This window comes from Silene latifolia, chromosome 2 (genome assembly GCF_048544455.1).
Source record: "Silene latifolia isolate original U9 population chromosome 2, ASM4854445v1, whole genome shotgun sequence".
In the NCBI taxonomy this organism is placed as follows: Eukaryota; Viridiplantae; Streptophyta; class Magnoliopsida; order Caryophyllales; family Caryophyllaceae; genus Silene; species Silene latifolia.
The window spans coordinates 18,599,982-18,626,337 of record NC_133527.1 but is presented as its reverse complement, the minus strand read 5'-3'; the positions used below and the strand labels follow the sequence as shown (position 1 = coordinate 18,626,337).

The 26,356-nt window shown below is 38.6% G+C and overlaps 1 protein-coding gene across 1 annotated transcript; it reads left to right on the top strand.

Annotated features, from left to right (window-relative positions):
• Positions 1–2,343: 2,343 nt before the first annotated feature.
• LOC141635517 (F-box/kelch-repeat protein At3g23880-like) lies at positions 2,344–3,621 on the top strand. The gene has a single exon (XM_074446711.1). It carries the CDS (start codon positions 2,344–2,346, stop codon positions 3,619–3,621), a length of 1,278 nt encoding a protein of 425 aa, XP_074302812.1.
• The last annotated feature ends 22,735 nt before the right edge of the window (positions 3,622–26,356 follow it).

Below are 26,356 nucleotides of genomic sequence, written 5' to 3'. Positions count from 1 at the left end.
TGAAACGACTCCTTCTAAACTAATTAAGCTGTTCAATTCTAGTTATAAGTCCCTGCCTTTTATGCCTAAGCAAACTTTATTACCTAAGCTAAAATAAAATTAACCTTGTTTTTGAGGGTTGCGAATGTGCGATCACGCATAGACGGTTCTAAAGGATGACTCATGTCAACCGATCCCAAAACATAAAGAAATTACAAACTCAATATTAACGATTATTTAAATAAAAAGATAGTTTGATTATTTATTAGGTTTGATTTGGCGAAACTAAATTTAATTGGGTCTTTATTTTTGTAGTACAAATTTTAGTCACGCAGTACACCCTAGACGATATGACCCCACTCAACTATTAGTGACAAATAATAATTTTTGGCCGAATTAGGTCTAAGACCGGACCGGACCGAGTATTTCGGGTTTGATCCGCTCAAAAACCGAAACTTTTGGTTCCGGTCTTCAATCCACAAAATTCACGGTTACGGTCATCAATCAGGTCCGATCAGCCTTGAACCGATACTCGCCCCTATATGTCAGTTCTAATTAACCCAAAATTTAAAACAAACCAAACAAAATAAAAAGCCAAAATAAAGCGTGAACCCGTGAGCTCCCAACCCATTCATATTCCACCTTTCCCATTCAATTCCCCAGAAATTAATTCACTCTTTCCCAGATAATGCCCAGAATTCGCCCAAATTAATAAACTCAGAGTAGGGCGGATTGAAAAGCAAAATTGCTAAACGTCGCCCCTATTTTACTAAACGTCGCCCCTATTTTCATTTTATTTGGACAAGTTTGCCCTTCTCTCTCTAAAAACTATTAAACACAATTTTTTTTATCTTGAGTCGGAAATGGGTGACGATAACCCATTTTTCCAATACATGTGTGAATCGTATACTAATGAAAATTACGACGGAAAGCAATTCGAAAATGATTGGAATGCCGAACAACATTATCGATATTACAATGATTATTAATCGTATCATCTATTTTATTTCGTTGTTTTTCTTCTCACTCATTGTCGCTTTTAATTAAAACATAGTTAACGGAAATTGTTGCTACAAGTTAATTAAAACATAGTTAACGGAAATAAGCGTAAATATTTATCTAAGACTTCGTCATTTAAATAAAAAAAATTTTAAAAAAAAAAAAAAATTGGCTCCAACGTGTAGAAAACACGTTTGTGCCCAGGCTGAAACATGTTGTCTACACGTTTCAGCCCAGGCTGAAACATGTAGAAAACAAGTTTGTGCCCAGGCTGAAACATGTATTTTACACGTTTTGGCCCAGGCTAAAACATGTAATCTACATGTTTTGGCCCAGGCTGAAACATGTAATCTACACGTTTTGGCCCAGGCCATTTCGTGTTTTCTACCCATTTTGGCCTAGGCCATTTCGTGTTTTCTACACGTTTAAGTCTTTTTTTTTTGTTACAAAACTACTAAAAACATTTGGTTAGTACTAAGTCACGCCATAAACGACAAGTCTAACATAAAATGTTCAACAAAAAAAATAAAATAACGTAACAAGTCTAACATAAAATGTTCAACATAAAAAACTAAATGTTCAACAGAAAAAACAAACAACAACTCCAGTGAAACAAATCACTAATAAATACTATAACTACTCATCACCGTCTCCCGATCCTCCGTCGTCACCCTCACGGCTTTTTTTTTTCCGATTTTTGTTTTTATTTTTCAAACAGATTTGAATTTCTTGTTTTTTTGAAGCGGGTTTTGAGGCGGAAATAGTTTGAACACGGAAATGAAAATAAAGGAAGTGATGGTGTATAAAGTAGCAAGGGGCAAAATAGTAAAATTAGGGGCGACGTTTAGCAAAACTAGGGGCGACGTTTAGCAAACCCCTTGAAAAGCTGGCAACACAACATTCAGTCGGGAGCAATAGTGGCAACCTTAAACCGGGTCATCGCTTAAACCGGGTCATTGAGGGTGTGTCACTTCAAACTTTATTTGGTTCAAATATTACGGTAACACATCTAAATCTTACTCCTTACCTTATCTTTAGTATAAAATACACGTAATACTTAATTTAATGAGAGTATATTGCCAACAAATTAGATAGAAGGAGGTTTAGGAAACGGAGTCCTACCAATAATCAATTTCCTAATGTCAAAGATGATACTAGTAGGTTAGATATTCATTATTACCATAATACGGAGTATATATGGACCGTAGCCTTTAGGTTAAAAGATATAAGTAGCCACCCAAATTACTGCCTTGGAGCTTAAGCTTATAGGACCGTCCAGATGATATTTATCGCCCCTCAAAACCCAGTATTATTACCATAATACTGTTTATCAAAATTCCAACAATTTATTGTGCTACTCTTGGAATGGCAGCTTATCGAATCCCATCAGATGTGATAGCCGAAATACTGGTTTGTCTTCCGGTAAGATCACTACTACGTTTCAAAAGCGTATGCAAAGATTGGTACACTCTCATCAATAGTTCCCTCTTTATTCAACTCCATCTTAACAAATCCCTCGTATTCAACTATCGACATAATCATACCCTTTTCTATACCGACTACGATTCCCTTTGTGTTGTTGATGATATTTATCGCCCCTCAAAACCCATCAAAGTGTATTATTGGCCTAAAGATATCATTAGAAACGGTCTGGATGATGTACATGTTGATGCTATAGGGTCGTGCAATGGCTTGGTTTGCTTATGCGTTACTAGAGACGACGCCCTCTATTGTTCGAGTATTTTGTGCTTCCTCATATGCAATCCTTCAACGCGTACTTTCAAATTCAAACCAACCTTGCCTTTTTCTGAGTTCAACTGCCCGGAAAATGAGGACTTATCATGTGGTTTTGGTTATGATGGCGAACATGATGATTATAAGTTTGTTATCACACACACATATTTCAAAAAGAATGTAAGAGACAATGATGTGTATATTTATAGCATCAAGGCTGATTTATGGAAGTGCGCTACTCATACTCCTGCCAAGGGTTCGACTTGGAGTTATTTTTTAAAAGTAGAAGACAGGGTAGTATATGCAAACAACATGCTACACTATATTGCTTATTCACTTGTGGATGACTACAATAACGATTTAATTTATTTAATAGCGCGTTTTGATATGTCCTCAGAAACATGGAAGGATGACTTGAGTTTTCCTGCTGGAGTAGAGGGTTGGAAATATATCGAGCTTGAAGTATTGGATGATTGTTTATACCTATGTCTTGAAGAAAGGCATGGTCTCCATAATGTATGGGTGATGAAAGGATATAGAGATGACGATTATTCGTGGAGCATCATGTGTAAGGACCTCTCCGTTTACTGTTTGGGTACATGGTCTCCTCGAGGTTCTCACAATCTTACTCTCTTTGCGCCTTTAAAGGAAGGAACTCTTCGTTTACTGTTTGTGTACACAGATTTTGATTGCCGCGGCGGCACCAGCACCCATCGCGTATTGTGGTATAATCCACATGATGCCACAACCGAAACATTCAAACTCAACCTAGAACAATTATCATCGAACTCTTTACTCCGTCTTTGTATAACAAGTAGTCTCGTTACAATTCCAGGGAGTTCCTTCGATTATATAGAGCAACCCGGAAATGATTTAGATGAGAACAAAAATCATCAATTGCGCTTTTGATACATAGCTAAAACTATTCTTGGTTATAAGATATAAGATCACATATGTCGGCAAGCATGCATGTATTATTTCATTCTTCTGCTGTTTTTTTGCTCTTTTGAACAAATCTTGGTTAATTATTATCCTACTCTTGGAATGGCCGCTTATCTTCGTTAATCTTATTTGGTTCAAATATTATGGTAGCACAATATGAGAGTTCTGGGCCTTGAGGAGAGTATGGTGACGGAGAGGGCACAATGGAGGGAAAAGATACATGTGGATTTTTAGTATCTGATGTTTTTTGACAGATTTAATGTTTTTTTATTTAATTTAAAGAAATTAAATTATTTATTTTTCTCTCCTTTATTACACTTTTTCACCAACCACTTTCTTATAGATTTTACCCGGTTCATTCCGGATCCTTAACTCTATTTCGGTTTTTAAAAATCCTTTCAATCTTTTCTCTCGATTTAAATTTTAAGTTTTTATAAAAGAAAGACGGAATTCGATTTTAAAACCCCTAAGTTTACCTTGCCTTTCCATTACATTTTTCGTTCTTCCTTTTTGTTTTTCATCTTCCCTTTTTTTTATTCGCATTTTGAGGCTTGCGTTCACCCATAGACGGTTCGAAAGGATGATTCATGTCAGCCGACCCCAAATCATTTTGGGATTAAGGCTCTGATGTTGTTGTTGTTGTTGTATTATGGTAGCACAATCTAAATCTTATTCCTTACTTTTTCTTCAATTTTAAAAAAAAAAAACAGACGCGCAATAGTTAATTTAAGAGTTAAGGGTAAGAGAATTTAATTTAAGAGTTAAGGGTAAAAAAAGTAGACCTGGCAAAATCAACCCGGCCCGATTGACCCGACCCGAAAAGGTTGACCCGAGACCCGAAATCGACCCGAACTGTCGCACTCGAATGACACCCGAAGTCCGAATTGACCCGACCCGACCCGAAAATGACCCAAGCTTTCATGGACCCGTAACAGACCCGACCCGTAATGCCCGACCCGAAACCACTCAACCCGAAAAATGACCCGACAAAATATAACTCTAATTGACCCCAAAAGACTTGAAATGCCTTTTTCTCTCTTAATTATTGACCCGAAAATGACCTGACCCAAAATAACCCGACCCGCTTGACCCGAAATAGACCCGACAAATAAACCCGAAATGACCGAAATCCGAAATGACCCGGCCCGACCCGAGCTAACCCGAAAATTTGAGAAACCTGAAATGGCCCGACCCGAAATGGCCTGACCCGAACCCGACCCGTTAACCCGATTTGCCAGGTCTAAAAAAAAGACCCAAAATTTACCATTTTTTCCAGTTAAGGGATTCAACGTTCAAACTTTACAGTTAAGGACCCGAAAACAAACGTCCTTAACTTCATGTGTTGTAATGTTTGTTGGGCACACCTAAATTACTTATTTTAACTCCTTTTTGAAACACAAATTTCATTTTTAGTCTTTCCATTAAGGCTTCACGTCGTCATCATCATCATCAATTTGCAGCAAAATAATTTGTTGGGCCTGGAACCATTAGTATGCCATGCTTTGTTTAATGTCAGTTTCAGCAAAAGTTCGTCATCGTTAGTGCCCTCTATAGGGCGTCCTTCAGTCTGTTCAACTATGGTTATGAGGGCGTCCTTCAGTTTGTTCAACTATGGTTATTCATACAAACCTTATCCAATTCAAGTATGAGAAAAACGCATACTTGGCATTTGAGATCCAGAGATAAAGTAGGACATTTAATCACAATAACAGAGACCAAAAACCCGATATCGATAACGGGGGAAGCCTTGGAGGTTGGCGAATGGACTCTTATTCAAGATTGTATATAGATTGAAGCAATTTGATGCATAATCAAATCATAATGGCAATAATATGAAGCTTTAGGCTACAAGCTACAGCTGCTTTCAATTTTAAGAAAATGAAAAGATGAATACTTTTTTGGGTTAATGCAGTGATGAAATTAGAAGATGACCGAATAGTAGACAAAAGAGACTAAAAGAGAGAGAAATTTGTGGGATTTTTCGAAACTTAACGGAGTTAGTGGTTGAATACTTGAATCCCTTAACCGGAAAGTTAATTCACAAAATCACAATTTCCGTTGTACCCTGCTACTTGGTTGAATTAAACACTAAAATGCCAAAATTAATTCACAAAACCAACCGCAACACCACGTCCTGCTCCGACAACCACAACCACCATGACCCACTTGCTCTTCAATTTCGATACCAAAACCGATCTCAGGCTTAACATGACATTCTTTGGGGACTGCAATGACAACGATCAGATTGGGTTCCGCATATTTGTGTTCATTCTTCTGATCATGTATGTACGGGGAATATAGTGGGGTATTTGCAGCAACGGCAAATGGTAGCTAGGTCTTACGCAATTGTCTCTCCATTCTGTAAGGCCTACATTATGTATGTATATGAGAAAGTGATATGTGACCACTCGGTAGCAGTGTGACACCTTATCATTCTCTTGACAATAATGATATTCGTGTCTACCTTTAGTTATCGACTTAACCTAAGATATCACACAAATTAGCGGGTAAAGGTCATTTAGCGTACCTGCCACTTCAAACTTTATTTGATTCAAATATTATTGTATAACACAATCTAAATTTTACTCCTTACTTTATCTCTAATATAAAACACGGGGTATTATTTAATTTAATAAAAGGATATTGTCAAAAAATTAATTAGAAGGAGCTTTAGGAAACTGAGTCCTAGACTCCTAGCATTAATCAATTTCCTAAAGTCAAAGAAGATATTAGGTTAAAAGATATAAGCAGCAACCCAAGATACTGCCTTATAACTTATAGGAATATAGGATTACATAAATTTCGGGATTACACAATTCCTCTTTTAAAATTCCAACAATTAATTGTGCTACTCTTGGAATGGCAGCCTATCAAATCCCATCCGATGTGATCCTCGAAATACTGGTTAGGCTTCCAGTGAAAATACTATCACGTTTCAAAATTGTATGCAAAGATTGGTGCACTCTTATTAATAGTTCCCTCTTTATTCAACTCCATCTTAACAAATCCCTCGTATCCAAATTTCGACATAGTCGTACCCTTTTCTATACCCAAGTCGATTCCCTTTGTGTTGTTGATGATATTTATCTTCCCCCGAAATCCATCAAAGTATATTGGCCTAATAATATCATAGGTAACCGTGAGTATCTACTTACTGTAGGCTCGTGCAACGGCTTGGTTTGCCTATTCGTTACTCGCCCGCTCGTCATTAATTGGAATGTATTGTGCTTCCTCATATGCAACCCTTCAACTCATACTTTCAAATTCAAACCAACCTTCCCTTTCTCGAAGTTGAAATTCTTGAAAAGCGGGGAATTATCATATGGTTTTGGTTATGATGGTAAACATGATGATTATAAGATAGTTGTCACACGCAGAGTTTATAAAAAGAGTGCAAGAGATGTGTATATTTATAGCTTCAAGGATGATTTATGGAAGTGCGTTATTCTTACACCTGCTGAGGGTTCGTCTTGTTTTTATCTTCAAAAACAATACAGCAGCGTAGTATTTGCAAACAATATGTTACACTATATTGTTTCACCCGTGGATGACCAAGAAAGTAACTATCCAAATTATAGAATAGCGCGTTTAGATCTATCCTCAGAAACATGGAAGGATGACTTGAGATTTCCTGTTGCAGTAAAGTGTTCGACTCTTGTAGAACTTGGAGTGTTGGATAGATGTTTATACCTGCGTCTTGGTGAATTTTATTTGTTATAATAATATATGGATCATGAAAGAGTATGGAGATGAAGATTCATGGAGCAAAACGTATGATATTCCATTAAATTTTCAGGGATCTGCTCTTGTTGCTTGTTCAAAGGACGGACCTCCTCGTTTACTGTTTGACCGTAGATATTTTGACAAGGATGCCCACAATCTCGTATGGTATGATCAATATGCTGAAACAACTGAAGCATTTAAACTAAAAAAATCGTCAAGGGATACTCCTGTCCATCTTTGTATTGCAAGTCTCGTCAGAATTCCAGGGAGCTCCATCAATTCTAGAGACGAATTAGACGGCAGCTTTACTTAGACTATTATACATATATAAATAATATAATACATGCAGGGTTCCTAAAGCATGGTAAATTTATTATGATGCATACCTTTGGTTTTCTAATGCACAGGGTTGGGCTCGAATTTGGTTTGACCAATCTTGAACGGAGTTTTGACCTAACCAAATCCAAGAGTCCGACGAACCAATTCAAATTATATAAGGCACCTACACCTAAGAGTGAAATGTCAGATGAAGTTATTAGCATTGCATTAAACTATGTCTCTCACTGTATTATCAATTTATCATTGTTCTATTCAATTAGTCATTCGTGATTTCACTATACTTGGAAGTTGGAAGTAGACCTGCAAAAATGCCCCCAAGTATAACCCCCCAATTGTCCCAACCCGACTTAAACATGATCCGAGCTTTGTTGACCTGCAGCTGACCCGACCCGATCTGTAACCACACGGACCAAAAAATACTCCAAAAAAACATAAGTCTAATTAAACAAAAAAAACTCTCAAATAATTAATTTAAAAACACACTTATGTTGTGAAATATAAGGTATGAAGAATTAGAGAGAGAAACTCAAGAGAAAGTCAGGGAGACAAAACTGTATTCTTATTCCATTATGAAGGGTATATATATACAATACAATGTGAGAAGGTTTCCATAAAACAATATATATTCTAGAGTATTCTAAGATATGGACATCCATATAATAATATTTCATAACACTCCCCCTTGGATGTCCATTACTGAAGAACATGCCTCGTTAAAAACCTTACTAGAAAAAAACCCTGTGGGAAAAAATTCTAGAAAGGAAAAGAGTACAATAATCTTCAAACACACATAATAATGGCTGCCTCGTTAAAACCTTTCCATGAAAAACCCAGTGGGACAAAACCATGGATAAGGAAAAAGAGTACAGCGCGTGTCAACTCCCCCTGATGATTACAGAACTTGATAAATCTTGAAATGAATCATGCTTTGACGTAACTTCTTGAACGTTGAATAAAATCCATTGTAGATTTGTAGTTGATTAACTTGATATCTCCAAATTCTTGATAATTTCAATCTTCATATTTCTTTAATTCTCACAATCTGGGTGTAGTCATTTGTGACGACTCTTAGATCTTCATTTCAAATAATATTTTCCACAATAGTGATAGGGATGGAACTTCTTGATAGATGACATAATATTATATGTTAAGAATAACTCATCTTAATAATCATAGCATATCAATGCGCTTATTGTGCTACCTCGTTAAAAACCTTGCTAGGAAAAATCCATTGGGACAAAAAACCTAGTCGAAGGGAAAAGAGTGTAGCCATCATTCCTTAATTCCTTACCCTAAGGAGAATCAATCCGATAATTATTGAATAAATCATCCAATACTTTTGAGCGATTTTCTTTGCTAAACCATATATGTATGGATTGACATTTTTCATTGTAGATTTTCACTACATTATTCTAATCGTTATGGTACTTCTGGACCATAAACTAATTTCACATGCTTAGCAGAAAGCCCATTCAATATCTCAAACTTCAGGTTGAGACAATAACTGTAATACTCCGTATTTATGGTCTTGGGGGTACTCTATCGAGTAGCCCTTACTCTGTCGAGTAAGGGCATGTTGCAGAATAAAATAGTTTCTGACCTGTTGGGCACTCGATCGAGTAGTCAGGGGCACTCGATCGAGTAAGGGGTACTCGATCGAGTACCTTGGGTACTCGATCGAGTGTCCGGTTTTACGGGGGAGTTTTCTCGGGTTTTGTTAATTACGCGATTAAGGTATTTAAACCAATTCGTCTTTGTTCTAAATCACTTTTTACAAAACCTAAAACCTGTTTAAGAGAGAAAGCAACTAGTCTTCTTCCTAATCGCGTTCTTGACAATTCCCGGAGTTCAGACGGTCAGTTTGTATCGTAGTTCGCGTCGTTGGATTCCTTGCGTCGAGGGTAAGCTTTTAATATAATTTATATTATGTTTTGTTAAGATTGATGAAACCCTAATTTGGGATTTGGGGGTTGTTATGAGTAGTATTTGAATGGTAGTCTTTATGTGTTATATGTTAGGAGGAGAATTCATAGAAGAGGCGTTTTGAGACAAATTTGTAGATACCGTCTGCGTGTTGTGCTTTCTAGGTAGGATTTCTACTCATTATTAGTCCCATAATGGGATACGGTGATGTCTTTGTAGTTAGTTGTTTGATGTGATGATTGTGTTTGTGATTGTGGTTGTGTTTGTTGATGGTTCTCGAGATGCGTTCTCGGCTGAGTGGGGTCACTTGCGGGAGTGATCTCACGCCCTAGTTTCGCCCTTCGTGGAACCCGCCACGAAAGGGGATGTGCACATTAATGGGACAGGGTTATCGCTCGGTATGATGAGCGGGGCTTAGGTGGGAACGGCTGCGGTCCCCACATCGCGGGTGGTCCAAAGGACGATCGGTGATTGAGATTGTTGGGATTGGTGTGGTTGTGTGTGTGTGTGACGTTAAGTCGTCTGTTTATCTTATTGTTGATATATTGAATTGTGTGATTAGTATCGACCCCGTTTAAATGTTTTAAAAACTGTGGTGATCCATTCGGGGTGGTGAGCGATTATTGAGCGGTATGAGTGATGCGTATGAGATAATCGGGAGGAGTCACCACGATGCAGTTTAGAAGTCTTCCGCTGTGTTTGATAGTTTTATAGTCTTTTGATAGTAGATAGTTTTGGAGAACTTGTACCTCTTTATCAGTTTTGGTTTTTGGCATGTAATCACTTTAAACGTTAATTATTATTTAAATATGTTTCTTTATTGTCTTATGATAATCATTGCCTCGAGTAACCGAGATGGTAGCATTTCCATGCCTTAAGTGGTCCTGGTAAGGCACTTGGGGTATGGGGGTGTTACAAATGGTATCAGAGAGACGATCCTGAAACCTGTAACCAATGAATCCAATGAATATAGGGAGTCAATTAAAATGAATCCGGGGTAAAGGTTGTAGGAGCTAATGCAAAGACTTGGGAGACGTCCTAAAGTCGCGAACTCGCCCTATAATTTTGAACCGGTCACATGGGATATGAGTCGGGATCGCTATGTGTTTACTTTGTGCTTTGTGTACCTATGGAGTGATGTGTGGCATGAATCAGTGGATGTATGTATGTGGAGAATAGGGAATGTGTAGAAAAGATGGTGATAATGTGATTTCGTATGTTGTTGATTGAAAGCATGTTGCATGATAGTTGATTTACAATGTTGGTTGGAATTGTTAGAAAAGTGTATGAGAATGATGAGTAATGTGTTGGAAATAGATGAATTGATTGGAAAAGATGGAGTAGCAATTGCATAAGAATATGAATTTTGTGATTATGAATATGTTTAGGTGACGAAGTGTAATTGTAATGTTGTTGTATTAGTAACATGGGAATATGATTCGTAAGGTATGAGTATATTTTGTGTTGCGAAAAGTTATAAAATTAAAACATGTGGGTAATATGTGATTGGTATGTTGAATGATATATGTGCATCGGGTTATTTGTTGCTTAAGTTTTGAAAATAGTAACATGTGGTTAGGGATACTGGTTTTGTGAGTATTGAGTTGTTTTGTTTACCATTGTTATCGTTTAAGTGTTTGAAAGAGAAAATCGAATCGTTATGTCGTCTAATTACAGCAAAGTTGTCTTTAAACTGTTATAACTTGAGATGCATAAATGATTTTAATGTGATTCCAATTGGGGGTGATAGCTTGTCCTTTTACGATTCTAACGATAGGTCACACGCCCAAATTGACCAAGTAATGAGTGAGTTATGACTGTTTTATGAAAACTGGACAGTGCTGAGAATTGGGGTACTCGATCGAGTAACTAGGATACTCGATCGAGTAGGGGGGTACTCGATCGAGTAGCCTTGGGTACTCGATCGAGTAGCCCTGGTAATTTGTTTACGTGCTTCTGATCTTCACCTACTCGACCGAGTAAGTCACTTACTCGATCGAGTGGCCTGTACTCGATCTAGTGACCCCTGTTTTGGGTCATATGCTTATCTTTTGACTTCGTTGCATATTATGTTTAATTCAAAGGCGTCATTTTGCTTCTTTATGCATTGTTTTACATGTATGTTGGTCTTGACGCGTAAGTTACCCAATTTTGTGGTGTAAAGAGTGGCACCTATGATGAGTATGAGTTCGGTGGGGAGGACATGATTTATATGTGTTGGGATTGGTAAGACTTAATTGAGGCATAGAGCATGTTGTGTGAGACGAGATGAGTGACATGATTGTATGTTGAGTAATGAAAATGTAAGTGAATGTGAGCAAGGCATGATGTAAGTTTAAGGAACGTGAGAATGAAAAGAGTGAAAGAAAGGAGGTGGATAGTAGCAACCTGAGATGTATAATAAATTATGGAGGGAGATGGTTAGAAATAGTGTTGAGTAAGAACATATGTAATGAAAGGTCGTTTGGAAATAGTGGTATATAGCGAACTTAATGGAGGCATGTCGCGACGTAGATTTGCAGATAGTGAGTGAGATTGGGAGATTTGGTTCATTAAGAGGTGAAACTAATGTGTGACTTCCTTGGGCAATTAATGGTATGAAATAAATTTGGATTTCTAGAGAGGTACAAAGGAGATGCAATTGTTTGAACAAAGGAACGTTGATTTTATGGATAAATTAGTGGCAAGGGTGAGTGATAGCATAATAAGAGGATATCTATGGTAAGGAAGAGGGAGATGATATCGATATAAAATAATGAGATGTGAGTTCTTGAACAATGAGAAGGTAACCGGAGCACTAGAGAGTTAGATAGAAATAATGAAGAGTTGAGTTAATAAGGGATTTTGTCAAGGGCAAAAGAAAAGAATGAGGGGAATAAAACTAAGGAAATGTCCACCGAGGTTATATGATATAAAAGTAAGGAATCGTCGAGATGTATGATACTATCATGAGGATTTGAGTTTACTGATTATATAGAAGTTCCAGGACAACATGATTAGTTTTGAGTTTTGAGGAATTAAGGAAAGCAAGAAGTTGGTAGAATACCTGCATGATATGAGATTTTGGTGGAGAGTTAGATGACAATACAAATAAGATAGTATTGGGAATAATGTTGAGGTAATTTTGTTGATGGGTTTGTTGTTCGTTGTTTGGGATGTTAACCAAAGATAGGAAAGAAATCGTGATGTTTAGAGATGAGTGAAAAGGGTTCAATGTCTGGATAGTGGTAGTGTTATGGTTTTTGACTAATGGTTAAGAGTGACGGTATGTTAGAGAGATGGTAATTCTAAAGAGGCTGATTTTGTAGAGACTGAATTGATAAGTATGGTTGTGAGGAAGTATAAGACATAGTCTTGGGAGGCGGTTTCTCATAGTGAGTGTTAGCTATATGGTTATGTATGGCAGAAGGTGTTGGGCATGCGAATGGAAGAATGTGATGAGGGGCATGCGAGTTAAGCTCGGGTGACAGGTAACCTTGGTTGAGTGGTAACTTACGTGATCAGGATTGATTGGTTGGATGTGATTATGGGTCTATGTTATATATAAATGCTTGTGTGAGGTTCTGACCTCACAAGAAGTGGTATGGTGTGATAATTATAAAGTTGTTATATGATTGTTTTGTAATTTATGTTGGGTACGGTATACTAATTGAATGATATCCAAAAGGGTAATAATTTGATTAATTTAACATGGCTAGTTATAATTTTGTGTGTATTAATAACACGTGTGTATTCCGTGAAATGGTAGAGATGATGTTCATGAGATGCTTATCTGTTTATCCATATCATATGTTGCGTGGTGATTTAATAAGTGGATTTGAGTAAGTTTTTCTTGTCTGAGAAATTATTCTGAGTCAGTATTTATGGGAGTTGTATGCAGTCGTGATGACTATCGATGTGGTTGTGGTGCCTCGAGTGGTGATCCGAGCACGATATTTAGTGTTGTGATGCGGGTATTTTCGCACTGCGGTGTGACTGTTGGTGGCGGTGTTGTGATGCCGTCACCGGTTGTGGTGGAGTAGGCAGGATGATTATGATTCGAGTTTCGAAAGTACATAGCAGTTATACATAGATTGTTGTTTTGTTTGATATTGTTCCCTGCGAGTTTCAGTTTGTGTAGATAGACAGTTGTCTTGTTTATTGATGTTTTCTTTACCAGGTTAAGTTAAGAATGAAGTAGAGTATGATATGAAGTAGAGTTGAAAATGTTTTCGTTGTCATGGTATAGTGATGTTCTGTTAATGGGACACGGTTATGAGAGGTTGTTACAATAATTATGATCTTGTTCTAGTTAAGGTTTCAGTAGACATGGTAATGGCAAGTGAGTCGTAGAACATGTGTGGTAATGACCCGAAAGATGCAGGTGGTTCATAATCTTTTGTTGAGACAGCGAGTGTAGGGTGTTGGGGAATTAGTGCCATGTTGAGTTATGTATGAGTTTTGCGGTAATGGAAGAAAGAACTTGAGGATCTAGTGTGAGTGTACGTAACAAGTGTGGATCGTGAGTTATGCTTTTGGCAAAGGGAGTTTTATATAGTTTATATAGAGAGGTATGTCGTGTTGCGGTAATGTGGAAGAGTTGAAGTTTTGGGTTAAGCTAAAGATTTTGAGGTATAAGTTAGGTGGTTTGATGAGTGAATTAAAGTATGAGAATTGTTTAAGAAAGAGAGCCTTAGATATATGCATGGTGAGTGTTTGGTTTATAAACGGTTGTCTTGCACATGTGGTGGTAAAGAGGGTAATGAGATGTATCTAGGATTTAGTATTAGTGAGTTACGAGTACGTAACATTTATCTTAAGAGGAGTAGGATGTGATAAAAGAGATTTTGATGGGTGTGCATATGGTAATATATTTGGAAGTTTGAGTCTTGATGTCGAATAAAAGGTTGATTCGTGTTGTGGGTAATTTTGTTAAAGGTCATGACCGGACTGGTAGTAGTTCGATGTTTAGGAGTGTGAGAATATTGGGATAGTGTTGACAGTTGGATGATGATGGTTATGAGTTCGATAGTCTTGGCAGTTGAACGAGGATGTTTATGAGTGTGAGTAAACTTCGAGGACGAAGTTCCTTTTAAGGGTGGTAGAATGTAACATTCCGTTTAATGTCTATGAGTGTCTTGATTTTAGATTTGATAGTTGATGATATTATGGAGCTAGCAGCATTAGAGGATGGTAATTGATTATGTATGGAGTTGGTGTCGTGAGAAATATATACATGTGGTAGAAACGATATAGTGATCATGTTGTGGAAGTAAACATAGTTGGTAGAGTGGGGGTTAAGAGTTCATGTTCTATGTTCGGTCGAGTTCTTGAGTCCTTAGCTAAGTTGTTGTGTCTTGGTCGAGTCAGTATGGTTGTTTTTATGTATGGGTTGAACTTCGGGGACGAAGTTCTTTTAAGGAGGGAAGACTGTAATACTCCGTATTTATGGTCTTGGGGGTACTCTATCGAGTAGCCCTTACTCTGTCGAGTAAGGGCATGTTGCAGAATAAAATAGTTTCGACTGTTGGGCACTCGATCGAGTAGTCAGGGCACTCGATCGAGTAGGGGTACTCGATCGAGTACCTTGGGTACTCGATCGAGTGTCCGGTTTTACGGGGGAGTTTTCTCGGGTTTTGTTAATTACGCGATTAAGGTATTTAAACCAATTCGTCTTTGTTCTAAATCACTTTTTACAAAACCTAAAACCTGTTTAAGAGAGAAAGCAACTAGTCTTCTTCCTAATCGCGTTCTTGACAATTCCCGGAGTTCAGACGGTCAGTTTGTATCGTAGTTCGCGTCGTTGGATTCCTTGCGTCGAGGGTAAGCTTTTAATATAATTTATATTATGTTTTGTTAAGATTGATGAAACCCTAATTTGGGATTTGGGGGTTGTTATGAGTAGTATTTGAATGGTAGTCTTTATGTGTTATATGTTAGGAGGAGAATTCATAGAAGAGGCGTTTTGAGACAGCTGTAGATACCGTCTGCGTGTTGTGCTTTCCAGGTAGGATTTCCTACTCAGTATTAGTCCCATAATGGGATATTGGTGATGTGCTGTAGTTAGTTGTTTGATGTGATGATTGTGTTTGTGATTGTGGTTGTGTTTGTTGATGGTTCTCGAGATGCGTTCTCGGCTGAGTGGGGTCACTTGCGGGAGTGATCTCACGCCCTAGTTTCGCCCTTCGTGGAACCCGCCACGAAAGGGGATGTGCACATTAATGGGACAGGGTTATCGCTCGGTATGATGAGCGGGGCTTAGGTGGGAACGGCTGCGGTCCCCCATCGCGGTGGGGTCCAAAGTGGACGGTCGGTGATTGAGATTGTTGGGATTGGTGTGGTTGTGTGTGTGTGTGACGGTTAAGTTGTCTGTTTATCTTATTGTTGATATATATTGAATTGTGTGATTAGTACTTGACCCCGTTTAAATGTTTTAAAAACTGTGGTGATCCATTCGGGGTGGTGAGCGATTATTGAGCGGTATGAGCTGATGCGTATGAGATAACTGGGAGGAGTCACCACGATGCAGTTTAGAAGTCTTCCGCTGTGTTTGATAGTTTTATAGTCTTTTGATAGTAGATAGTTTTGGAGAACTTGTACCTCTTTATCAGTTTTGGTTTTTGGCATGTAATCACTTTAAACGTTAATTATTATTTAAATATGTTTCTTTATTGTCTTATGATAATCATTGCCTCGGGTAACCGAGATGGTAGCATTTCCATGCCTTAAGTGGTCCTGGTAAGGCACTTGGGGTATGGGGGTGTTACAATAACTTTTCAAATAAACTCTATAGGAGTTTTGATGTTCCATTTTGGAATTAATCACGATATCTTTCAATCGTATAATAGAGGTTTATATATCATGAGTTTTCAATAACTCAATTGATCAACCATTAAAAATTGATGATCATTTATAAGAGGCTCCTACAGGGAGCTATCCTCATAGGAGTAAAATATATTTCTCCTTTCTATCATTATCCATTCAAAATTATATATTATGAAACATGTGCATGCATATGATACGAAACTAAGTTCTAAATGACATATGCTAACAAATATGCAATAATAATAAATTAAATACTAAAACTAATATGCAATGATAAGCTTACTCTCTATATGTACATGATATAATGACTCGATAATGCAAACTATAGAGTTTCCTTTCCAATATTCATAATTTCGATTGACTCCATGTCAATGGATGGACTTCAGGTCCATGAGCTCATTCATAATCATTGATTATGTATCGACAATAAAATTGGACTTATTTATAAGATCCCCATTATCTAGTCCATTATATTCCGCGCGCAAATGCATATCGGTTCCTTAAATATATCGATATATAATTTCAACATCTCGTGATACTGTCAGTACTGAATCAGTGATATCTGAATATATTTGGTACCATTCCTTTTCTATATAGGCCATCTATTATCATTCAGATATCTATGCCACTTCTGGGACATCCAACTTTATTTACTCCAGAGGAGTACCAACTGCCAAACTTGCCATTTTCTTATTACTAGAAATATGTGAACCGATATGATTCTCACACTATATTTCACGTGTGCTTTATTGTTCAATTTGGCAAGAATCTAATTTTTCATTACATATTTTTCTATGACTAATGTATAGCTCGCTATACCACATATAGGGTTAAACTGTCTATAATTAAATCATAGATTTTAATGTAACATATCACATTTTGATAAGGTGATAAAAGTGGTATCATAATACATCTTCATAACCAAATGAATACCATCATTTCTAATTCCATGAACCTCTACTTGATGTATTCCATATTGAAAACAAACCACTGAACTTCAGGTTTAGTTGGGGATAATTTACTTATTTGTTTTTACCAGCTTTTCCTTATCATTCTCCCCCTAAGGTGGTAAAAACCATAACCACCTTAGACCTTAATTTCTCATATCACCGATAAGAATTTATATGGGTATTTTTGTACATTAACAAAATCTTTTGGGGAGTAACATATGATGCAGTTGGATTTTAAGTGTGCTGAATCACAATGCCCAATTCGGAGACTAACGATTCCATATAATAATCAAACTGTGATCTCCAATATTAAATATACCCAGTCTTCATGTAATATCTTGCCTTTAATAAATTTACACGAGAGAGTTTAAGCACTTATATTTTTCTTAAGATAAACTTCAGGTTTATCAAAACGGGTATAATAAGAACCCGGATGGCCTTACTATGTCACATCTGAATTATTTCATGTCAACTTTCTAAGAATCCGGCCAGATAAATGATGTGACATCTGACATAGGACACAATAAGTGTCTCATTTAAGTAAGCAAGACTCGTCAATATTCCAATAGGGAATATATTACTCTTTGAGTATTTTCATATGACCAACAATTATAATCGTCAACATATACAATGATGACATATGCATGCTTATCACTACGCACGTTTCAATGTGCTATATATCATTTTTTCTTTTCTCATATCAAACTCTTGCATATACGAGTCTCATATTCTCACATGACTTTTCATGAGATATTCATTTTTATGAGATATTTTCATTTCTTTCAATGAACGCATTTGGCTCAATAAGGCCACATCATTAAGCTCAATTAAGACTTCTTTACTTGGCTCATCAAATGTCACATTATTAGGCTCAATTAAGGCCGCAATGCTAGGCTTATCATAACGCCATATTCTCGATTTCTGCTATAGACAGAGTCTTTATGAGATGTCACATTCACTTCAAAGAATGAATCAAATTTCATATCTCATTATAGTTCAACTTCAGGTGAATAAGAATCAATTAGCAAATAAATTTGCCTTTCATAAAAACCGCTTTAAATTGAACAGCGGTTCATATACTCATAGACGTGGACTTCTGGCCACTTACACTTGTATAATATGAATATATTGTAATGATGAGACGGTGTTAAATTATTACACACCTTTAAAACTTTGAACTTTCCAAAGTCATAATATGGACATATCTCTCATCTTTGAGAAATCAATCTTTTGGAATTTCAAATCCAAAATTATATGATATGTCCTCTTTCCAAACATGTTCACATATACTATAAAACTTCAACGCCAAAATATGTTCATTCTTGAGGTCCGATATATTATATCTTATCATGTGCACCAAATATTAAAATACAACGATAGAAGAAACAAAAATTCTTACATGCATCATGTCATTTTCCATTAACGGGTGTTGTACCCAACGCTCAAAATCAAGTACTAGTATATAATACCATGAGAACAACGTACGAGTAATAGCCGTAATAGTAAAACATTGATAAAAATCATCTTCTTTAATGATATAGAGTATTATCGTAAACATGCAATGTAAATATATGAACACATAGATAGCAAGTTGACAATCTTTGCATAGCGACATAGAGTACTCAAAGTCAGTTATAAAACTCATTCAAATAAACCCAGCAACCATTGATATATGATACTTCATTGACATATTAATGCAAGTTCTCTACACTTTAATCAACTAATGCCAAATCAAAACAAAGTTATGAGCATTATATTACACGTATCCGAGTAAAACATGGTAGGTAAGTACATGTTAATTCTCATTATATATTACTGCAAATACTAAAATTAATTTTCCGTAGCATCTACATTAGTCATCCTTGTTATTCTTAAAGCAATAAGCAAACATGAAGCAACATACATCCCTCTACGTTTAGCACCGCATCAATTTTTATTTTTATTTTCTATGACAGACGGAATATGTTATTAATCCACCAAACGATTGAAATAAGAATATAAGATCAGTCATATACGAATTAACTTTGGGCAATTGATTTATATGCCTACCACAAACCACATGTTACCTGCCTAATTAAATACAATTAAGATTAAAATCGAACACTCAATGGATGTACATCAACCATTAAAAATTCATACATAGATGTGGTTCATGCATGTAAATTCTATTCTGCTGTCAAAATATGATTTTTAGTTTTATCTCGGTCAAAATAAAACGGAACGTACCATAGATTAATCAAAGTTATTCTAACCAATCTTTAAAATTAATCATAACAGACTATCATACGGATATTAAAAATCATAATAATAGTATTGAGACGTACCTGAATTATGTAAATACTATAATAAGATCTGATATGAACCTCCTGATTATCAGATCTAATTGATTGTACGAGATAATAATAAGTAGGTTATAATCCGATGTAGAAATAATAAAGTAGGTTGCATCCGATATAGAAATAATAAATTAGGTTGGTTAGAGACTCGTGCTGATAACGTGTTGTGAAATATAAGGTATGAAGATTAGAGAGAGAAACTCAAGAGAAAGTCAGGGAGACAAAACTGTATTCTTATTCCATTATGAAGGGTATATATATATACAATACAATGGGAGAAGGTTTCCATAAAACAATATATATTCTAGAGTATTCTAAGATATGGACATCCATATAATAATATTTCATAACAACTTAATATTATTTACGTTAAAATAAAAAGGTATTTTTTTGTCAAACACAACCTTTAAAATTTTGTTTTGCAAACACCACCTTTAAAAAAAAAAAATTGTCAAACACAACCTTTAATAATTTTTTTTTTGTTAAATACGACATTTTGGCCAAAGTTTGAACATTTGTAATGAGGTGACTTTCCATCGATGTTTGAGATAGCAAACGAGGCCGGTTTGAGGTGTTCTTGAATTCGTTGGAAAGGTAGGAGTACATGCTTTCCAGCGGTTGTTAACACGGTGGTCAAAGGTAGCCTTATATGGGATAGATTGGTGTGTAAACCAAGGCTGGTCACATGGGATTGATGTCAGTCAAAGTAGGATATTTCCTTGGGTCAATTCACTCCCCTTGAACTACCACTTGCAACCAACGACCACCACAAACAACACAACGACTATGATATACCCTGTACTCCCCTCAACTTACATACCAAATTTCAGACCAAACAAAATATCATAACCTCATTAAAATACCCTCGAAAACCCCTCTAACAACTTGACGTAAACCCAAACTTTTTAACTCTTTCTCTGACCAGCCTTACTTTACGCATCAATCTACCCCACATAAGGCTACCTCTGGTCACCGTGTTAATAACTCCTGCAAAGTCTGTACTTCCACCTTTTCAACGAGTCCAAAAACACCTTAAACCGAGCTCGTTTGTTATCTCAAATATAGACTGGAAGTCATTCCATTGCAAGCGGTCAGGAAGTTGTTAGAATCTGGCCAATTAGTTGTGTTTGACAAAAAAAAAATTTATTAAAGATTGTGTTTGGGAAACCTTTTTTTACAGGTGATGTTTGGAAAAAAAAGTTTTTGAAAGACCGTGTGACAAAAAAAACCCAAATAAAAACTCAATTATCAAAAGTAAACTAAAAATAGGTAATAAACTAAAAGTACTTTGTTATCTCTTAGTCATTGAACCAAAAACGACGCGGAGCCGAAATAACACACCCGCTTGAGCCGAAAATAACCCGGACAACATACCCGAAACAATCCGATTTAACCCGAACTAACACGATAATATGACAGAGCCGAGCTGACCTGACTGGAATTGGCCCGACTCGAGCTCAACCCGGTTGAAGGTGTAAGTGTTACTTACCATTTTGCGGGTTATTCTTACCCGACAGTCCGACACTTGATTTGCAATTGATTCGGTCGGTTCACTTGTTATTCAGAGTTAACCAAGGCGAAATCCCGCCATTCAAGACCGCCATTTTTGGGCAATCACAAGCAAACATTACTCAGATTTCCTATCAGGTAAATCTTGTGAACTCTCTACTCTCAATTTTGATTATAATTTATAATTTGAGGCGCTATGTTTCCTCTTTTCCATTGATTGTTTGTTCTTTTAAAAATCTGTAAAATCCCCATAAAATGTATACAATCAAATGGAACAGACTTGTGTATTATTTTTTCAATTAGGTTGCAGTTACTCATTTCCCCGAACCCTTAATTATTTTTACAATTGTCTCGAATATTCCGTATTAAATCAAGCTCTTAGGTTGATTATTAGAATTGAACTATGTATCTCACTGTATTACCATTATTCTATTCAATTAATCATATGTGATTTCTTGTACCAGATGTGACCACTTTAAACTCAATAGGAATCGGAAACGGTCCGAATTTAACTGGATTATGCAAAAATTGATGAGAGGATATGTAAAACAAATAGGTAGTCGTAATATTAAGAGGGAGAAAATTGAGAGGATCTTGACTCGCAATTAGGTGTTCTCTTTTATATTACTCCTAGTAGTTATGAGTTACTCCCTCTCTTCAAGCCAATTCCATAGGTTATGAGTTGTATGCTTGAATGGAGAAAGTAACTTTTTTTATGATCCAAAGTGATCATTTTAGATGGTAACATTGTCATGATTTTAGTGATCCTTTTCTTCTTGTTGATGATCCTTTTTCTTTAGTGAGCTACTCCCTGCGTCCAAGTCATTTGTTTAACTTTGGTTTTGGCACAAAGACGAATGAAAAAAGAGAGAGTCAATTATGTGGATGATCTAATTGCACATTAAAGATATTTCTAAAATAAAAAGGTAAACAATTCACTAAGACGCCCTAAAATGAAATTGGCAAACAAATGATCGGGACAGAGGGGGTATTTGATGCGATTTCAGTAATGCTTGCTTTAATTTTCAATTGTGAAATCCTCAGTAATATTAGTCTTACAAGAAACTAATTGATCTGAATCATGCTTTTATTTTGCACTTAAGAACCATGAAACCCCAAAAGCGTTTGCGCTCCTCAAAGGTTGATAGGTTGAGTGAGATGCCTGATCAAGTGATTGTACATATTCTTTCATTTATGCCTACTCAAGATGCAGTTAGTGTTGACCATATAAAATCATGAAGATTGATTATGCTCCAATATTGCCGTGAATATTGCCTCAGTCAAAGATTGTTTTCTTCCTTCCCTTATCTTCTCCACAATTCAAGGAATGTATATGTTCCGGGTGTAATCTCGGAGCAGTGTTGTTATCACGTAAGCTTTGTTGAATGATGACTTTGCTTGACTCTTCCTTTCGGCCTCTCCTGAAACAACGAACAAACTGAGGGCTCGGCTTGGTACCGAGCGTACTCACTCTGACGCTCAAGTCAGTAAACTTAAAGGGATTAAGTTGTGTGTTACTTGTCAAAGTATATTGTAGAGAGATAAGAGAGTTTATACCAGATTATGAGATGTTTAGGTTATATTTCGGATCCTTTTATCAATGAGAGAAGTGGAGTATTTATAGACTTTCACCTTTTGTCACGTAGTGGCCAAGTGGCAGAGCAGGTGGAAAAGACTGTTCTACCCTCGGCCGAGGGACCCATGGCAGGCCGAGCGGCCTGGTTGACTCCATGCCGAGGGGTCTTGGATATGAGTACGCGGATGTGTCTCCCGGCTGGCTGGTTGCCTAGCCGAGACCCAGTGACAGCCGACAGTCGCGTCGTTAGGGCCGTCTCTAATACGTTGACTTGCTGTCGTTTGGCTTTGACCTTGCTCAATATGTTGACTCGGTCAGCGGGTGCAGAATATGCCCCATCAATTTGCCCCCAGCGTAGTCTATGCCGTGATATGGACCTTCGATGAGTGTTGAGCGTATATTCTGCGCATGTTGAACTTCTCCATCGGCTTCTTCTTCTTCGGCTTGGTTCTGCTCAGGCCGTATCATATCCCCCATCCACATGGATGTGTAATGGACATCAGATGTGGAAAAGAAAATAGCGCTGGCTGAGACCGAGGTTGAGAGTGCCGTGTGCTTTTGATTGCCCCCAGCCGGTGCTGCCAAGCTTGGTTGAACAGCGGGCCGTTTGGCAAGTAGATACCAAGGAGCGTGTTGAAGAAGATACGTCGATTGACATTCTGTTAAGGAGCGTTTTGAAGAAGATACGTCGATTGGCATTCTGTCAAGGAGCGTTTTGAAGAAGATACGTCGATTGGCATTCTGTCAAGGAGCGTGTTGAAGAAGATACGTCGATTGGCATTCTGTGCTGCATGCTTGACACGTGGCTCGGCGTTGATTGGTTGACGCTTCATGGGCTTTGCCCTGATTGGTCCGTTTCGTGGGCTTTGCTCTATAAATAGAGCAGTTAGCCCCTGATTTTGGCCACCAAAAAATCATTGTCTCAAAAAAAAATTTCCTCTCTCTAGCTTTTTTTTTGACGAAACTTCTCTCTAGTCTTCAAAGCGTTTACTCGGCGTAGCATTTTTCCAAGGTAAACAAACAAATTTTTCAACTTTTATTTGTCAAGTATTTGTTGTCATGTCTTCTCGCGATCTTTGGACCTAGTATTACACGCGGGGCTCCCCGTCGCGTCCTGATGAAGAAGAGGCACTGGCTGTCACCCCGATAGGGTTTGGGGGTCCCAGGTCTCCTTCTCCTGAAATTGATGAGCAATTCTTGGAGGGTATTAATGATGATGATGATGTTGATGATGATGATGAGGCGACCCCTTCTGTCGTAAGGAGGCCGCCTATTTCGGGGCACGGTGATGCCTGCTCGACCAGTCCTGACCGTGTATGGACGAACAAGTTCGCCAGTTGTTCCGGTTCTGAACTTTTTGAACACCATTATTCCTTCGGCAGGGGGTATAGAATTGTTATCCCTGAGAAGGGTCAGGCCATCTGTTGCCCTCCCGAGAGGTGTATCGGCGTATACATCAGACACCTGGAGTATGGGCTCCGGTTTCCTCTGAATGAATACGTTGCTGCCATTATTAAAGCCATGAATGTCGCCGTGGCCCAACTGCATCTGTTGGCCATCAGGACGATTGTTGGTTTTGTATGGTTGTGTCTTTTCAAAGGGGAGGCCCCAACAGTGAACCTCTTCCGCCGGCTCCATCATCTTAAACAGTCTACCGTAGTCGGCTCGGGGTGGTACAGCATACAGACCGAGCCGGGCTTCGTCACCGTTTCCAAGCCGACGTCTTATAAGGACTAGAAGGGGCGGTGGGTATACGTCGAGGTGCCGGAGGACTATCCGCTGCCCCGGTCCTTTCAGAGCCGCGTCAATTTGCGGTGTGAGAACCAAGGGGAGCGTGAAAAATATGTCTCCCGGAGTAAGCTTAAAATGGACGCCAGCAGGGTCTATCTTAATAAAACAACGGGCAATGAGGCTGTTTGAGGCCGAGAAGGATGGGACGCCGAAGGGATGGATGCCCCCGACGCAGATCGTTCTTCAGGATGAGCTGCTCTGCCACGTCGGCCTCATACCGGCCCTCGAACAGGGTGAGTGGGGTCGGTGTGAGGCCCATCTTTGCTTTTTATGTTTCTGTATTTTGAATCTTGGTTTATTTCTTTTGTTTAACTCTTGCTTTGTTTCCTTTGCAGACCGTTTTGGCCTGGATCTGTCTGCGGATACCCTCAAGAGATTGGGACTTGGCGAGGACGGAAAAGTTGAAAATTTGCATCCTAAGGCCTTGCCGCGTGATCGCAGACCGGCTCCTAACGAACTCGTGGACCAACAGTTGAAGGCGCTGGATGTGACGGCGGCTCAAGCGCGGATCGCTGGTAACGTGCCGCGCCGCAAAACAAAGACAACGTCCACGGCGCCGACGGCGTCTACTCCGGCCCAGTCTTCAATCCCTATGGTTCAAAAGCAGCAGGTGGTCATCGATGTTGAGGATGAGGTCACTGTTGCGAAGGCTCCTCCTTCTGTGAATAAGAGAAAAGAGACCGAGTCTGCCGCCGCTGTGATTACCTTGGCCGGTAAAGAAAAGGGTCCTCCCACCAAGAAGGCCAAGGCTGGTACGGATCTAACCTGTGGTTCAGATTTAGCTGGTTCATTAGGCATTCCCGATGACAGACTTTCTGGCATGTCAATGAATGTTGACATGGATGCTCTGTCTGAATTTTTTGTAGATCAACCGCTGCCGGCTACCGGCCCCACTGAACGGCTATAGGAGAAGCGGCCAGTGCAGACGGGCAATCAAAATGTCGTCGTCGACTCCTCCTCCTTGAAGCCTTCCTCCGCTCAGCTTGTGGTGGAAGGCACAAGGTTGTGCAAGAAGCTGGCTAAGTGGAATGAACTAGCCGGCGCTCATATTTTGGAGCAAGAAACGGTCATGGCTCGACCTGCCCCTGCGGTTGAGCGGCTCATGCTTGAGCTTGCCGCTGCTAAAAAGGAGGCCGAGAGAGCCAAGGCTGAGGCTGCGATGGCCGAGAAAAAGCTTAGGGAGGACGCTGAAAAGGCGGTCCTTGCCGAGAGAGCCAAGGCTGAGGCTGCGATGGCCGAGAAAAAGCTTAGGGAGGACGCTGAAAAGGCGGTCCTTGCCGAGAGAGCCAAGGCTGAGGCTACGGTGGCTGACGCTTTCTAAGCTGCTGGAGGAGAAAGCCAAATTTCAGGGTGCTTTCGACGCTGCAGTTCTTAAGAGGGAAGAATGGAAGTCTCTGTATTCGGCTCAGGCGGAGGGACACAGGAACACAAGGGCTATCCTTGCCCAGAGGGAGAAGGACATTGAGACGCTCCAAACTGAGGTCATCCCTACCATGTGTGCCCAGTACCGGGACCAGGCCGAAGAAGCTACCAGGGAGGCAATCAAGAAGCTCGTTCCTGAAGGCTCCTTCCCATGGCAAGAATTTGACCGGCTTCTGGATGAGATGGCCGATGCTGCGGAGAAAGCGGCTGCGGAGAAGGCGGAGGCGGCGAAGGCTGCTCAGGAAGCTGAGGCCAAGGCGGCCCATGATGCAAAGGTGAAGGAGGCCAGGGAGGAAGTTGAGAGGGCAAAGGCAGCTGAAGCTGCCAAG

Bases quoted from the DNA above. Each gene is read 5' to 3' on its own strand.
- LOC141635517 (XM_074446711.1), top strand. From the start codon at position 2,344: ATGGCAGCTTATCGAATCCCATCAGATGTGATAGCCGAAATACTGGTT.